Consider the following 15,219-nt stretch of genomic DNA (forward strand, 5'->3'; position numbering starts at 1 on the left):
ATGGGAGTTTAAAAAAACCAATATGGATTTTTAGCAAGAGCAACGTACTGACTCTTCTTTCTGGCATGAGGAAATAACCTACTTACCACTGAAGTAACCTGTCGCCTTGTGTTTCACAAAATGCCCGAAATCCAGGAAAACTGCGGTAAAAGTCATATTCGTCTCCAGGCTGGGGAAGACCACTTGATGCTCTGGTAGCCGCCACCACCGACCCGAGTGCGAACTGGAGAAAATCAGCAGACCAAAGGGTGAATTCTAGGTTAGCTGACGAATGCTGAACATCAACATTTACCTCAGATCCCTCCATCTCCAACGATCAGTAGTGGTTTGAGGGCCAACGCTGTGCGAGCAGAACACTTTAATATCTTGGGAAAACACAATAAACACAATCGCTGCCCTTGAGAAGTTTACAATCTAGCAAGGGAGATAGACACTGAAATCATTTAGAAACACATGGAAGGAAAATTGGGAATGTAGATTAGTGTTTATGTAACCGGACACGGAAGTCGAAATGTACTGGAGCGCTACAGGTGACTGTGAGTATGCATGTGAGGTTGGGGCAATCAGTTGAATTTTCTAGACTCTGCCTGCAGAGCACTGTATTAAGTGCTTGGGAGAGTACGACACTCAATAAATACGATTGATTGATTGACTGATTGCTGTGTGACCTCAGGCAAGTCACTTCAATTCCTCTGTCCCTCAGTTACCTCATCTGTAAGATGGGGATTGAGACATTGAGTCCCATGTGCGACAAGGACTGTGTCCAACCCGATTTGCTTGGATCCACCCCTGAGCTTAGTACAGGGCCTGGCACGTAGTAAGCGCTCAACAAATACCACAATTATTATTATTATTATAACTATAATACAACAACACTGCCCGTTCCCTGCCCACAACAAGCTAACAGGGGGTGATGTGCTAAGCTGGCATTTTGAGGGGGATTCATTTATTCATTAATTCATATTTATTGAGCGCTTACTGTGTGCGCAGCACTGTACTAAGCGCTTGGAAAGTACAATTCAGCAACAAATAGACACAAACTCTGCCAACAATGAGCTCACAGTCTAGAAGGGCGGAGACAGGCATCAAAACAAGTAAACAGGCATCAATAGCATCAATATGAATACATACAATTATAAATACATACACATCATTAATATAAATCAATAGAGTTATAAATATGTATATATAAGCAAAAGTGCTGTAAGGGGGGAGGCAAAGGGAGCGAGTCAGGGTGATGTGGAGCAGCTTGGCTCAATGGAAAGAGCACAGGCTTTGGAGTCAGAGGTCATGGGTTTGAATCCCGGCTCCGCCACATGTCTGCTTTGTGACCTTGGGCAAGTCACTTAACTTCTCTGAGCCTCAATTACCTCATCTGTAAAATGGGGATTAAGACTGTGAGCCCCACGTGGGACAACCTGATCACTTTGTACCCCCCCCAGCGCTTAGAACAGTGCTTTGCACGTAATAAGCGCTTAACAAATGCCAACATTATTATTATTATTATTATTACTATTATGTGGAGGGGAGGGGGAGCTGAGGAAAAGGGGAGCTTGGTCTGGGAAGGCCTCCTGGAGGAGGTGAGCCTTCAGTAGGGCTTTGAAGGGGGGAAGAGAGCTAGTTTGGCAGATTTGAGGAGGGACGGCATTCCAGGTCGGAGGTGGGACGTGGGTCGATGGCGGGACAGGTGAGAACGACGCACGGTGAGGTGGTTAGCAGCACCAGAGGCGTGAAGTGTGTGGGCCGGGATGTAGAAGGAGAGAAGGGAGGTGAGGTAAGAAGGGGCAAGGTGATGGACAGCTCTAAAACCAATAGTGACGGGATTAATCTGGGGCAAGGAGACATTAATGAGGGAGTGAAGTTCAATTTATAATAATAACAATGGCATTTGTTAAGCGCTTGCTATGTACCAGACACTTTACTAAGCGCTGGGGTGGATCCATGCAAATCGGGGTTGGCCACAGTCCCTGTCCCGGGGGGGCTCAGGGTCTCCACCCCCATTTTACATACTGAGGCCCAGAGACGTTAAGTGACTCGCCCAAGGTCACGCGGCAGGCAAGGGGCGGAGCGGGGATTGGAACCCAGGTCCTTCTGGTTCCCCAGGCCCCGGGCTCTAACCGCTAAGCCAGGCTGTTTCAGTTTGCCCCCGGGGCACGTGGTGGCAGAACGCGGGGCAAGCCCGGCCAACCTGCGACGGTTGGTGCTGGAGCGGTTGACAGTTGGACTCCTCTAATAATAATAATAATAATGATGGCATTTATTAAGCGCTTACTATGTGCAAAGCACTGTTCTAAGCGCTGGGGGGGATATAAGATGATCAGGTTGTCCCATGGGGGCTCACAGTCAATCCCCATTTTACAGATGAGGTAACTGAGGCACAGAGAAGTTAAGTGATTTGCCCAAGGTCACACAGCTGACAATTGGCGGAGCCGGGATTTGAACCCACGACCACTGACTCCAAAGCCCGGGCTCTTTCCACTGAGCCACACTGCTTCTCTAATGGGCTCTTGCCTCTTGCCCCAGCGCCCCACTCATCTCTGCTGGTGTCTTCCTGGGGTTTAATCATTCAACTGTACTTAAAGAGCGCTTACTGGGTGCAGAACACTGTACTAAGCGCTTGGGAAGTACAAATCGGCGTTTAGTTTCACCACCCCACCAGCACATACCTGCCACTTATTTAAGTTAATTCATTCCTTCAATCGTATTTATTGAGCGCTGTGTGCAGAGCACTGTACTAAGCGCTTGGGAAGTCCAAGTCGGGGGGCGTTTAGTTTCATCACCCCATCTGCACACACTTGCCACTTCATCATCATCATCAATCGCATTTATTGAGCGCTTACTGTGTGCAGAGCACTGTACTAAGCGCTTGGGAAGTACAAATTGGCAACATATAGAGACAGTCCCTGCCCAACAGTGGGCTCACAGTCTAAAAGGGGGAGACAGAGAACAAAACCAAACATACTAACAAAATAAATAAATAAATAAATAAATAGCCACTTATTTAAGTTAATTCATTCTTTCAATTGTATTTATTGAGCACTGTGTGCAGAGCACTGTACTAAGCGGTTGGGAAGTCCAAGTCGGGGGGCGTTTAGTTTCATCACCCCACCTGCACATACCTGCCACTTATTTAAGTTAATTCATTCATTCAATCGTATTTATTGAGTGCTGTGTACAGAGCACTGTACTAAGCGCTTGGGAAGTCCAAGTCGGGGGGGCGTTTAGTTTCATCACCCCATCTGCACATACCTGCCACTTATTTAAGTTAATTCATTCATTCAATCGTATTTATTGAGCGCTGTGTGCAGAGCACTGTACTAAGCGCTTGGGAAGTACAAACCGGTGTTTAGTTTCATGACCCCATCTGCACATACCTGCCACTAATTTAAGTTAATTCATTCGTTCAATCGTATTTATTGAGCACTGTGTGCAGAGCACTGTACTAAGCGCTTGGGAAGTCCAAGTCGGGAGGCGTTTAGTTTCATCACCCCACCTGCACATACCTGCCACTTAAGTTAATTCATTCATTCAATTGTATTTATTGAGTGCTGTGTACAGAGCACTGTACTAAGCGCTTGGGAAGTCCAAGTCGGGGGGGCGTTTAGTTTCATCACCCCATCTGCACATATCTGCCACTTATTTAATTCATTCATTCAATCGTATTTATTGAGCGATGTGTGCAGAGCACTGTACTAAGCGCTTGGGAAGTACAAATCGGTGTTTAGTTTCATGACCCCATCTGCACATACCTGCCACTTATTTAAGTTAATTCATTCCTTCAATCGTATTTATTGAGCGCTGTGTGCAGAGCACTGTACTAAGCGCTTGGGAAGTACAAATCGGTGTTTAGTTTCATGACCCCACCTGCACATACCTGCCACTTTTTTCAGTTAATTCATTCCTTCAATCGTATTTATTGAGCGCTGTGTGCAGAGCACTGTACTAAGCGCTTGGGAAGTACAAATCGGTGTTTAGTTTCATGACCCCATCTGCACATACCTGCCACTTATTTAAGTTAATTCATTCCTTCAATCGTATTTATTGAGCGCTGTGTGCAGAGCACTGTACTAAGCGCTTGGGAAGTACAAATCGGTGTTTAGTTTCATGACCCCACCTGCACATACCTGCCACTTTTTTCAGTTAATTCATTCCTTCAATCGTATTTATTGAGCGCTGTGTGCAGAGCACTGTACTAAGCGCTTGGGAAGTACAAATCGGCATTTAGTTTCATCACCCCACCTGCACATACCTGCCATTTATTTATCTATTTAAGTTAATGTCTGTCTCCCCCTTTAGTCTGCGAGCTCGCTGTGGGGCAGGGAATGTGTCTGGTGATAGAGTGGACTCTCCCGAGCGCTTAGTACAGTGCAGCAAGCGCTCAATCAATCCGATCATTATTACTATCATCGCTATTAATGTCGCTTAACAAATACAATCATGACTACTATTATTATTTAGGATTGGGAGTCTCCTCCCGCCCCTTGGTGGCACACAGTAAACGTTGAATAAACACCGTTATGACGGGGCAGAGAAGCAGCGTGGCTTGGTGGCAGGAGCCGGGGCTTGGGAATCGGAGGTGGTGGGTTCAAATCCCGCCTCTGCCACTTGTCTTCTGGACCGTGAGCCCGTCGTTGGGTAGGGACTGTATCTGTTGCCGAATTGTACCTTCCAAGCGCTTAGCCCAGTGCTCTGCACACAGGAATACTGAATACTGAATGAGTGAATCTGTCTGCTGGGTGGCCTTAGACGAGCCACTTCTCTGGACCTCGGTGACCTCATCTGGAAAATGGGGATGAAGACTGTGAGCCCCCCGGGGGCCAACCTGATCACCTTGTAACCTCCCCAGCGCTTAGAACAGTGCTTGGCACATAGTAAGCGCTTAACAAATACCAACATTATTATTATTACCTTGTATCCTCTCCAGCGCTTAGAACATAGTAAGCGCTTAACAAATACCAACATTTTTATTATTACTTCGCTTCTCTGTGCCTCAGTTATCCCATCTATAAAATGGAGATGAAGACTGTGAGCCCCCCGGGGGGCAACCTGATCACCTTGTAACCTCCCCAGCGCTTAGAACAGTGTTTAGTACAAAGTAAGCGCTTAACAAATGCCATCATCATCATCATTATTATTCTCTGGGCCTCACTTCCCTCATCTGTAAAATGGGGATGAAGACTGTGAGCCCCCCGGGGGGCAACCTGATCACCTTGTAACCTCCCCAGCGCTTAGAACAGCGCTTGGCACATAGTAAGCGCTTAACAAATGTCATCATCATTATTATTCTTCTCTGGGCCTCACTTCCCTCATCTGTAAAATGGGGACGAAGACTGTGAGCCCCCCGTGGGACAACCTGATCACCTTGTAACCTCCCCAGCGCTTAGAACCGTGCTTGGCACATAGTAAGCGCTTAACAAATGTCATCGTCATTATTATTATTCTCTGGGCCTCAGTCCCCTCATCTGTAAAATGGGGATGAAGACTGTGAGCGCCCCGGGGGGCAACCTGATCACCTTGTAACCTCCCCAGCGCTTAGAACAGTGCTGGGCACATAGTAAGCGCTTAACAAATGCCATCATCATCATCATTATTATTCTCTGGGCCTCAGTTCCCTCATCTGTAAAACGGGGATGAAGACTGCGAGCGCCCCGGGGGGCAACCTGATCACCTTGTAACCTCCCCAGCGCTTAGAACAGTGCTGGGCACATAGTAAGCGCTTAACAAATGCCATCATCATCATCATTATTATTCTCTGGGCCTCAGTCCCCTCATCTGTAAAATGGGGATGAAGACTGTGAGCGCCCCGGGGGGCAACCTGATCACCTTGTAACCTCCCCAGCGCTTAGAACAGTGCTGGGCACATAGTAAGCGCTTAACAAATGCCATCATCATCATCATCATTATTCTCTGGGCCTCAGTCCCCTCATCCGTAAAATGGGGATGAAGACTGTGAGTGCCCCAGGGGACAACCTGATCACCCTGTAACCTCCCCAGCGCTTAGAACAGTGCTGGGCACGTAGTAAGCGCTTAACAAATGTCATCGTCATTATTATTATTCTCTGGGCCTCAGTCCCCTCATCTGTAAAATGGGGATGAAGACTGCGGGCGCCCCGGGGGGCAACCTGATCACCTTGTAACCTCCCCAGCGCTTAGAACAGTGCTTGGCACGTAGTAAGCGCTTAATAAATGCCGTCATTATTATTATTATTATGATGATGATGATGTTGGGCCTGGTGAGGCAGGCGGGGCGGAGGGTGTGTGGAGGCCCGGGGAAGGGGGTCCCTCCGTCCCTCTCCCCGGCCCGGTTGAGGTGTCACCCCGAATGTCCCGGGGAGCGTGTGGCACTGACTTTGACGAAGGCATCGGCGTCCTGGAAGCCCGGCAGGCCCAGCCCGCCCTCAGGAACCGGACGCCTCAGCGGGGACGACGACGACGACGACTCCGCCGCCATCTTCCCCGGCCTCCGCGCCGCTTCTCGCGAGACCTGGGGGCGCGAGGCCGGAGGACGCATGCGCGGCGGGGGGCGCGAGGCCGGAGGGCGCACGCGCGGCGGGGGGCGCGAGGCCGGAGGGCGCACGCGCGGCGGGGGGCGCGAGGCCGGAGGGCGCATGCGCGACGGGGGCGGGGGGGGGGCGCGGCGGGCCTCCAGCCTCCTCGCGGGGGCGACGGCCGTTATTCATTCATTCATCCATCCACCCACCCACCCATTCATTCATTCATTCGTTCCATCGTATTGATGGAGCGCCTATCTCTTATCAATCAATCAGTCAATCAATCGTATTTAGTGAGCGCTTACTGTGTGCAGAGCACTGGACTGAGCGCTTGGGAAGCCCAAGTTGGCAACATCTAGAGCCGGTCCCTACCCAACGGCGGGCTCACAGGCTAGAAGGGGGAGACGGACAACAAAACAAAACATAGTAACAAAATAAAATAAGTAGGATAAATATGTACAAGTAAAATGAATAAATAAGTAGAGTAATAAATACGTACACAGTCTAGAAGAATAATGATAGCGTTTATTAAGCGCTTACTAGGTGCAAAGCACTGTTCTAAGCGCTGACAGTCTAGAAGAATAATGATAGCGTTTATTAAGCGCTTACTAGGTGCAAAGCACTGTTCTAAGCGCTGACAGTCTAGAAGAATAATGATAGCGTTTATTAAGCGCTTACTAGGTGCAAAGCACTGTTCTAAGCGCTGACAGTCTAGAAGAATAATGATAGCGTTTATTAAGCGCTTACTAGGTGCAGAGCACTGTTCTAAGCGCTGACAGTCTAGAAGAATAATGATAGCGTTTATTAAGCGCTTACTAGGTGCAAAGCACTGTTCTAAGCGCTGACAGTCTAGAAGAATAATGATAGCGTTTATTAAGCGCTTACTAGGTGCAAAGCACTGTTCTAAGCGCTGGGGGGGGTCACAAGGTGATGAGGTTGTCCCACGGGGGCTCACAGTATTCATCCCCGTTTGACAGATGAGGGAACTGCCCCATTCCTTCATTCATTCGTTCATTCGTTCATTCCATCGTATTTATTGAGCGCTTACTGTGTGCAGAGCACTGGACTAAGCGCTTGGGAGGTACAAATTGGCAACATATAGAGACGGTCCCTACCATCCATCCATCCATCCATTCATTCATTCATTCCATTGTATTTATTGAGCACTTACTGTGTGCAGAGCACTGGACTAAGCGCTTGGGAGGTACAAGTTGGCAACAGAGACGGTCCCTACCATCCATCCATCCATCCATCCATCCATCCATCCATCCATCTACTCATTCATTCATTATTCATTCATTCATTCATTCTATCGTATTTACTGAGCACTTACTGTGTGCAGAGCACTGGACTAAGCGCTTGGGAGGTACAAGTTGGCAACAGAGAGAGACGGTCCCTACCATCCATCCATCCATCCATCCATCTACTCATTCATTCATTATTCATTCATTCATTCATTCTATCGTATTTATTGAGCACTTACTGTGTGCAGAGCACTGGACTAAGCGCTTGGGAGGTACAAGTTGGCAACATAGTGAGATGGTCCCTACCATCCATCTATCCACCCATTCATTCATTCATTCTATCATATTTATTGAGCGCTTACTGTGTGCAGAGCACTGGACTAAGCGCTTGGGAGGTACAAGATGGTAACATAGAGAGACGGTCCCTACCATCCATCCATCCACCCATCCATTCATTCATTCATTCAGTCGTATTTATTGAGTGCTTACTGTGTGCAGAGCACTGGACTAAGCGCTTGGGAGGTACAAGTTGGCAACATAGACAGTCCCTACCATCCATCCATCCACCCACCCACCCATACATTCATTCATTCATTCATTCATTCATTCAATCGTATTTACTGAGTGCTTCCCGTGTGCAGAGCACTGGACTAAGCGCTTGGGAGGTACAAGTCGGCAACATAGAGAGACGGTCCCTACCATCCATCCATCCATCCATCCACCCATCCATCCATCCATTCATTCATTCATTCATTCTATCATATTTATTGATCGCTTACCATGTGCAGAGCACTGGACTAAGCGCTTGGGAGGTACAAGTTGGCAACATAGAGAGACGGTTCCTACCATCCATCCATCCATCCACCCATCCATCCATTCATTCATTCATTCATTCTATCATATTTATTGATCGCTTACCATGTGCAGAGCACTGGACTAAGCGCTTGGGAGGTACAAGTTGGCAACATAGAGAGACGGTCCCTACCATCCATCCATCCACCCATTCATTCATTCATTCATTCTATCGTATTTATTGAGCGCTTACTGTGTGCAGAGCACTGGACTAAGCGCTTGGGAGGTACAAGTTGGCAACATAGAGAGACGGTCCCTATCATCCATCTATCCACCCATTCATTCATTCATTCAATCATATTTATTGAGCACTTACTGTGTGCAGAGCACTGGACTAAGCGCTTGGGAGGTACAAGTTGGCAACATAGAGAGACGGTCCCTACCATCCATCCACCCACCCATCCATTCATTCATTCGTTCTATCGTATTTATTGAGCACCTACTGTGTGCAGAGCACTGGACTAAGCATTTGGGAGGTGCAAGTTGGTAACATATAGAGACGGTCCCTACCATCCATCCACCCACCCATTCATTCATTCAATCGTATTTATCGAGTGCTTACTGTGTGCAGAGCACTGTACTAAGCGGTTGGGATTTATGGAGCGCTTACTGTGTGCAGAGCACTATACTAAGCAGTTGGGATTTATGAAGCGCTAACTGTGTGCAGAGCACTGGACTAAGCGCTTGGGAGGTACAAGTTGGCAACATAGAGAGATTGTCCCTACCATCCATCCACTCATTCATCCATTCATTCATTCATTCATTCAATCATATTTATTGAGCGCTTACTGTGTGCAGAGCACTGCACTAAGTGCTTGGGAGATACAAGTTGGCAACATAAAGAGGCGGTCCCTACCATCCATCCATCCATCCATCCACCCACCCACCCATCCACCCATTCATTCATTCATTCAATCGTATTTATTGAGCGCTTACTGTGTGCAGAGCACTGGACTAAAGCGCTTGGGAGGTACAAGTTGGTAACATAGAGAGACGGTCCCTACCCAACAGCGGGCTCATTCATTCATTCACTCACTCACATTCATTCATTCGTATTCATTCGATCGTATTTATTGAGCACTTACTGTGTGCAGAGCACTGTTGAGCGCTTACTGTGTACTAAGCGCAGAAGCAGCATGGCTCAGTCGAAAGAGCCCGGGCTGTGGAGTCATGGGTTCAAATCCCGCTCCGCTGCTTGTCAGCTGTGTGACTTTGGGGAAGTCACTTCACTTCTCTGGGCCTCAGTTCCCTCATCTGGAAAATGGGGATGAAGACTGTGAGCCCCCCGGGGGACAACTTGATCACCCGTTAACCTCCCCAGTGCTTAGAACAGTGCTTTGCACATAGTAAGCGCTTAATAAATGCCATTATTATTATTATTATTATTGCAATTCAGCAACGGATAAAGATGGTCCCTACCCAACAGCAGGCTCACAGTCTAGAAGAGGGGAGACAGACAACAAAACAGAACAGGGGATGGCTCCAGCCCCTTTCAATCAATCGTATTTAATCAATCGTATTTATTGAGCGCTTACTGTGTGCAGAGCACTGTACTAAGCGCTTTCGGGTGGCTAATAATAATAATGATGGCATTTGTTAAGCGCTTAACAAATGTGCCAAGCACAATTCCAAGCGCCGGGGGAGATACAAGGTGATCAGGTTGTCCCACGTGGGCCTCACAGTCTTCATCCCCATTTTACAGATGAGGGAACTGAGGCCCGGAGAATTCATTCATTCATTCAATCCTACTTATTGAGTGCTTACTGTGTGCAGAGCACTGTACTAAGAGAAGCAGCGAGGCTTCGTGTAAAGAGCCCGGGCTTGGGAGTCACAGGTCATGGGTTCAAATCCCGGCTCCGCCACTTGTCTGCTGTGTGACTTTGGGCAAGTCACTTCACTTCTCTGGGCCTAAGTTACCTCATCTGTAAAATGGGGATTTAAGACTGTGAGCCCTACGTGGGAAAACCTGATAACACTGTATCTACCTCAGCGCTTAGAATAGAGCTTGGCACATAGTAAGCACTTAACAAATACCATTATTATTATTATTATTAAGCACTTGGAAAGTACAATTTGACAACAGAAGCAGCGTGGCTCAGTGGAAAGAGCACGGGCTTTGGAGTCAGAGGTCGTGGGTTCAAATCCCAGCTCCTCCAACTGTCAGCTGTGTGACTTCGGGCAAGTCACTTCACTTCTCTGTGCCTCAGTTACCTCATCTGTAAAATGGGGATTAAGACTGTGAGCCCCCTGTGGGACCACCTGATTACTTTGTAACTTCCCCAGTGCTTAGCACATAGTAAGCGCTTAATAAATGCCATCTTTATTATTATTATTGAGACAACCCCTACCCAACAACAGGCTCACAGTCTATTAGGGGGAGACAGACAACAAAACAAGTAGGGAAGTGAAGTGACTTGCCCAATGTCACACAGCTGATAAGTGATGGAGCCAGGATTAGAACCCACGACCTCTGACTCCCAAGCTTGTGTTCTTTCCACTAAGCCATGCCGCTTCTCATAATTATCGAGCTTGTTATGTGTCAAGCACTATTCTAGGCGCTGGGGAAGATACAAATTAATAAGGTTGGACACAGTCCCTGCCCCACATAATAATAACAATGATATTTGTTAAGCGTTTACTATGTACCAAGCACAGTTCCAAGCACTGGGGGAGATACAAGGTGATCAGGTTGTCCCACACGGGGCTCACAGTCTTAATCCCCATTTTACAGACGAGGCAACTGAGGCACAGAGAAGTTAAGTGACTTGCCCAAAGTCATACAGCTGGCAGGTGGCGGCGGCTGGACTAGAACCCACGACCTCTGACTCCCATTTTACAACTGAGGGAACTGAGGGACAGAGAAGCGATTTGCCCAAGGTTACCCAGCAGGCGGGCGGAGCTGGGATTAGTTGTTGTTATATGTTGCCAACTTGTACTTCCCAAGCGCTTAGTACAGTGCTTTGCACACAGTAAGCGCTCAATAAATACGATTGATTGATTGATTGATTGATAGTTCACTACATCAGCCTTCTTTCTGACCTCCCAACCGCCTGCCTCTTCCCAGTTCAGTCCATACTTCGCTACCTGGATTATCTTTCTACAGAAACGTTCAGGGCGTGCCACCCTCGCTCCTCAAAAATCTCCAGTGGTTGCCTATCAAGCTCCGTATTAAACAAAAACTCCTCACGATTGGCTTCAAGGCTCTCCATCTCCTTGCCCCCTCCTTCCTCACCTCCCTTTTCTCCTTTTCTCCGCACTCGGCTCCTCTGGTACCGCAGACCTTCTCACCGGGCCTCGTTCTCTCCTGTCCCACCTTCGACCCCTGGCCCACGTCCTACCGCTGGCCTGGAACGCCCTCCCTCCCTCATTCATTCGTATTTATTGAGCGCTTACCATGTGCAGAGCACTGGACTAAGCACTTGGGAATAAGTTGGCAACATAGAGAGACGGTCCCTACCCAACAGCGGGCTCACAGTCTAGAAGGGAGAGACAGACAACAAGACAATACATAGTAACAAAACAAAATAAATAGAATAGTAAATATGTACAAGTAAAATAGAGTAATAAATGTGTACAAACGTATTTGTACAAAATCCGCCAATCACTCTTCCCCTCTTCAAAGCCCTACTGAAGGCTCACCTCTTCCAAGAGGCCTTCCCAGATTAAGCCCCCTTTTCCTCTGCTCCCCTTCCCCTCCATGTCACCTTGACTCGCTCCCTTATAGCTTTTCCCCCCTCTCTCCCCACCCCACAGCACTTATGTATCTACGTATATAATTCTACTTATATTTATGTCTGTTTACTTGTTTTGATGTCTGTCTCCCTCCTTCTAAACTGGAAACCCAGTGAGGGCAGGGATTGTCTCTCTTTATTGCTGATTTGTATTTTCCAAGTACTTAGTATAGTGCTCTGCACACAGTAAGCGATCAATAAATATGATTGAATGAAAGAGTCTCACCAATCTCTTCTCAAACAGCTCTCCCTGATTTTTTAGGGAGAGATCTTCCCCTCTTCAAAGCCTTATTGAAGGCACATCTCCTCCAAGAGGTCTTCCTAGACTAAACCCCACTTTTCCTCATCTCCCACTTCCTTTTGCACGTCCCTTACTCCTTTTGCTTTCCCTCCCCTCCACCATCCCCACAGCACTTATATATATATATCTGTAATTTTATTTATTTGTATTGATGTCTATCTCCCCCCTCCCTAGACTGTATGCTCATTGTGGACAGGGAATGCCACTGTTTATTCATTCATTCAATCATATTTATTGAGCGCTTACTGTGTGCAGAGCACTGTACTAAGTGCTTGGGAAGTACAAGTTGGCAACATATAGAGACAGTCCCTACCCAACAACGGGCTCACAGTCTATTGTTGTATAACACTTTCCCAAGTACTTAGTACAGAGCTTAATATAGTAAGCACTTAATAAATATGCTTGAATGAATGAATATTAATTGATTACCGTGTGCTGAGCATTGTACTAAGCCCTTGGGAGAGTGCATTACAACAGCACTGGGAGGCACATTCCCTGCCCACAAGGGGCTTACAGTCTAGGGGGAAAGACAGACAATAAAATAAATTACTGATAGGTACGCATACATGCTGTGGGACTGAGGAAGGGGTGAATAATCACTGATCCAAATGCACAGGCAACGCAGAAGGGAGAGGGAATAAGGGAAATGAGGGCTTAGTTGGAGAAGGCCTCTTGGAAATGGGATTATACTAAGGCTTTGAAGGTGGGGAGAGTGGTGGTCTGTCATACAAGCGCTTAGTACAGTGCTCTGCACATAGTAAGCGCTCAATAAATACGATTGATGATGATACACGAAGGGGGAAAACGGACAAGGAGTCGGCGGCAAAATAGATGAGACTGAGGTATAGTGAGTAAGCTGGCAATAAAAGGAGCAAATTGTACGGGCTGGACTGTAATAAGAAATCAGTGGGTAAGGTAGGAGGGAGCGAATTGATTCAGTGTTTCAAAGCTGATGGAAAGGAGTTTTGGGGTTGCGGAGATGAATGGAGGCTCTTGAGTCAGGGGATGTGGACTGAGCTCTTTCCAGAAAAACGATCTGGGTAGCAGAGTGATGTAAAGGCTGGAGTGGGGAGAGAAGGAAGGCAGGGAGGTCAGCGAGGAGGCGGATGCAGTACTCAAGGCGAGATATAAGTGCTTAGATAATAATAATAATAATAATGATGGTATTTGTTAAGTGCTTACTATGTGCAAAGCACTGTGGAGGTTACAAGGTGATCAGGTTGTCCCACGGGGGGGCTCACAGTCGTCATCCCCATTTTACAGATGAGGGAACTGAGGCCCAGAGAAGTGAAGTGACTTGCCCAAAGTCACACAGCAGACAAGTGGCGGGGCCGGGATTCAAACCCATGACCTCTGACTCCAAAGCCCGGGCTCTTTCCACTGAGCCATGCTGCTTCTCCTTAGATCAGTTTGGTAGCAAGTTTGGATGGAGAGGAAAGGACTTTGGTCCTCAATCAATCAATGGTATTTATTGTGCGCTTACTGTATGCACTCTCCCTGGCATTCTGGGAAGACAACACTTAACTCCCTTCTCTCCTCAACTTTTACATCCAAATAATAATAATAATAATAATATTGATAGTATTTATTGGGTAGTTACTAGGTGCCAGGCACCATTCTAAGTGCTGGGATAGATACGAGGTAATCAGGTTGTCCCATGTGGGGCTCACGGTCTTAATCCCCATTTTACAGATGAGGGAACTGAGGCACAGAGAAGTGACTTGCCCAAAGTCACACAGCTGACAGGTGGCGGAGCAGGATTAAAACCCACAACCTCTGACACCCAAGCCCGGGTTCTTGTCACTAAGCCACGCTGCTTGGCTCTGCACGCAGTAAGCGCTCAATAAATACGATTGAATCAGTGGAACCTGAAACCTTTGCACTGAATGGGCCATTTTAAGTGGATTTGACAGTAGAATCACAGGGATCGATCAATCGTATTTATTGAATGCTTACTGTGAGCAGAGCACTGTATTAAGTACTTGGGAGAGTACACTATAATAATAATGGCTTTATTAAGCGCTTACTATGTGCAAAGCACTGTTCTAAGTGCTGGGGAGGTTACAAGGAGGTCAGGTTGTCTCAAGGGGCTCACAGTCTTAATCCCCATTTTACAGATGAGGTAACTGAGGCCCAGAGAAGTGAATTGACTTGCCCAAAGTCACACAGCTGACAAGTGGCGGAGCCGGGATTTGAACCCCTGACCTCTGACTCCAAAGCCCGGGCTCTTTCCACTGAGCCACGCTGCTTCTCCGCAGAGTCGGCAGACACGTTCCCTGCCCACAACGAGTTTACAGTCCAATTCATCCCCCCTGGTTTTGGGTTCAGAAGCAGCGTGGCTCAGTGGAAAGAGCCCGGAATTGGGAGTCAGGTCCTGGGTTCTAATCCCTGCTCTGTCACATATCTGCTGTGTGACTCTGGGCAAGTCACTTCACTTCTCTGTGCCCCCTTAATGGGGATTAAGGCTGTGAGCACCACTTGGGACAAACTGATTACCCTCTATCTACCCCAGCGCTTAGAAAAGTGCTTGGCACATAGTAAGCGTTTAAACACCAACATTATTATTATTATTTGGGTTCAGCCTGGAATGCCCTCCCTCT

At 47.5% G+C, this 15,219-nt stretch overlaps 1 protein-coding gene across 1 annotated transcript in view; it reads right to left on the reverse strand.

Annotated features, from left to right (window-relative positions):
- The window catches only part of EXOSC10 (exosome component 10), a 34,718-nt gene extending 28,108 nt beyond the window's left edge, over positions 1-6,610 (reverse strand). Inside the window, exons 1-2 of the mRNA XM_038747292.1 lie at positions 6,350-6,610; positions 87-223 (exon numbers count right to left, since the gene is read on the reverse strand). Of these exons, the coding sequence (XP_038603220.1) occupies positions 87-223; positions 6,350-6,610 (398 nt within the window). The remainder of the gene's footprint in view (positions 1-86; positions 224-6,349) is intronic.
- Positions 6,611-15,219: the final 8,609 nt, after the last annotated feature.

The sequence above is a fragment of the Tachyglossus aculeatus genome, chromosome 5 (assembly GCF_015852505.1).
Source record: "Tachyglossus aculeatus isolate mTacAcu1 chromosome 5, mTacAcu1.pri, whole genome shotgun sequence".
NCBI classification, from domain to species: Eukaryota; Metazoa; Chordata; class Mammalia; order Monotremata; family Tachyglossidae; genus Tachyglossus; species Tachyglossus aculeatus.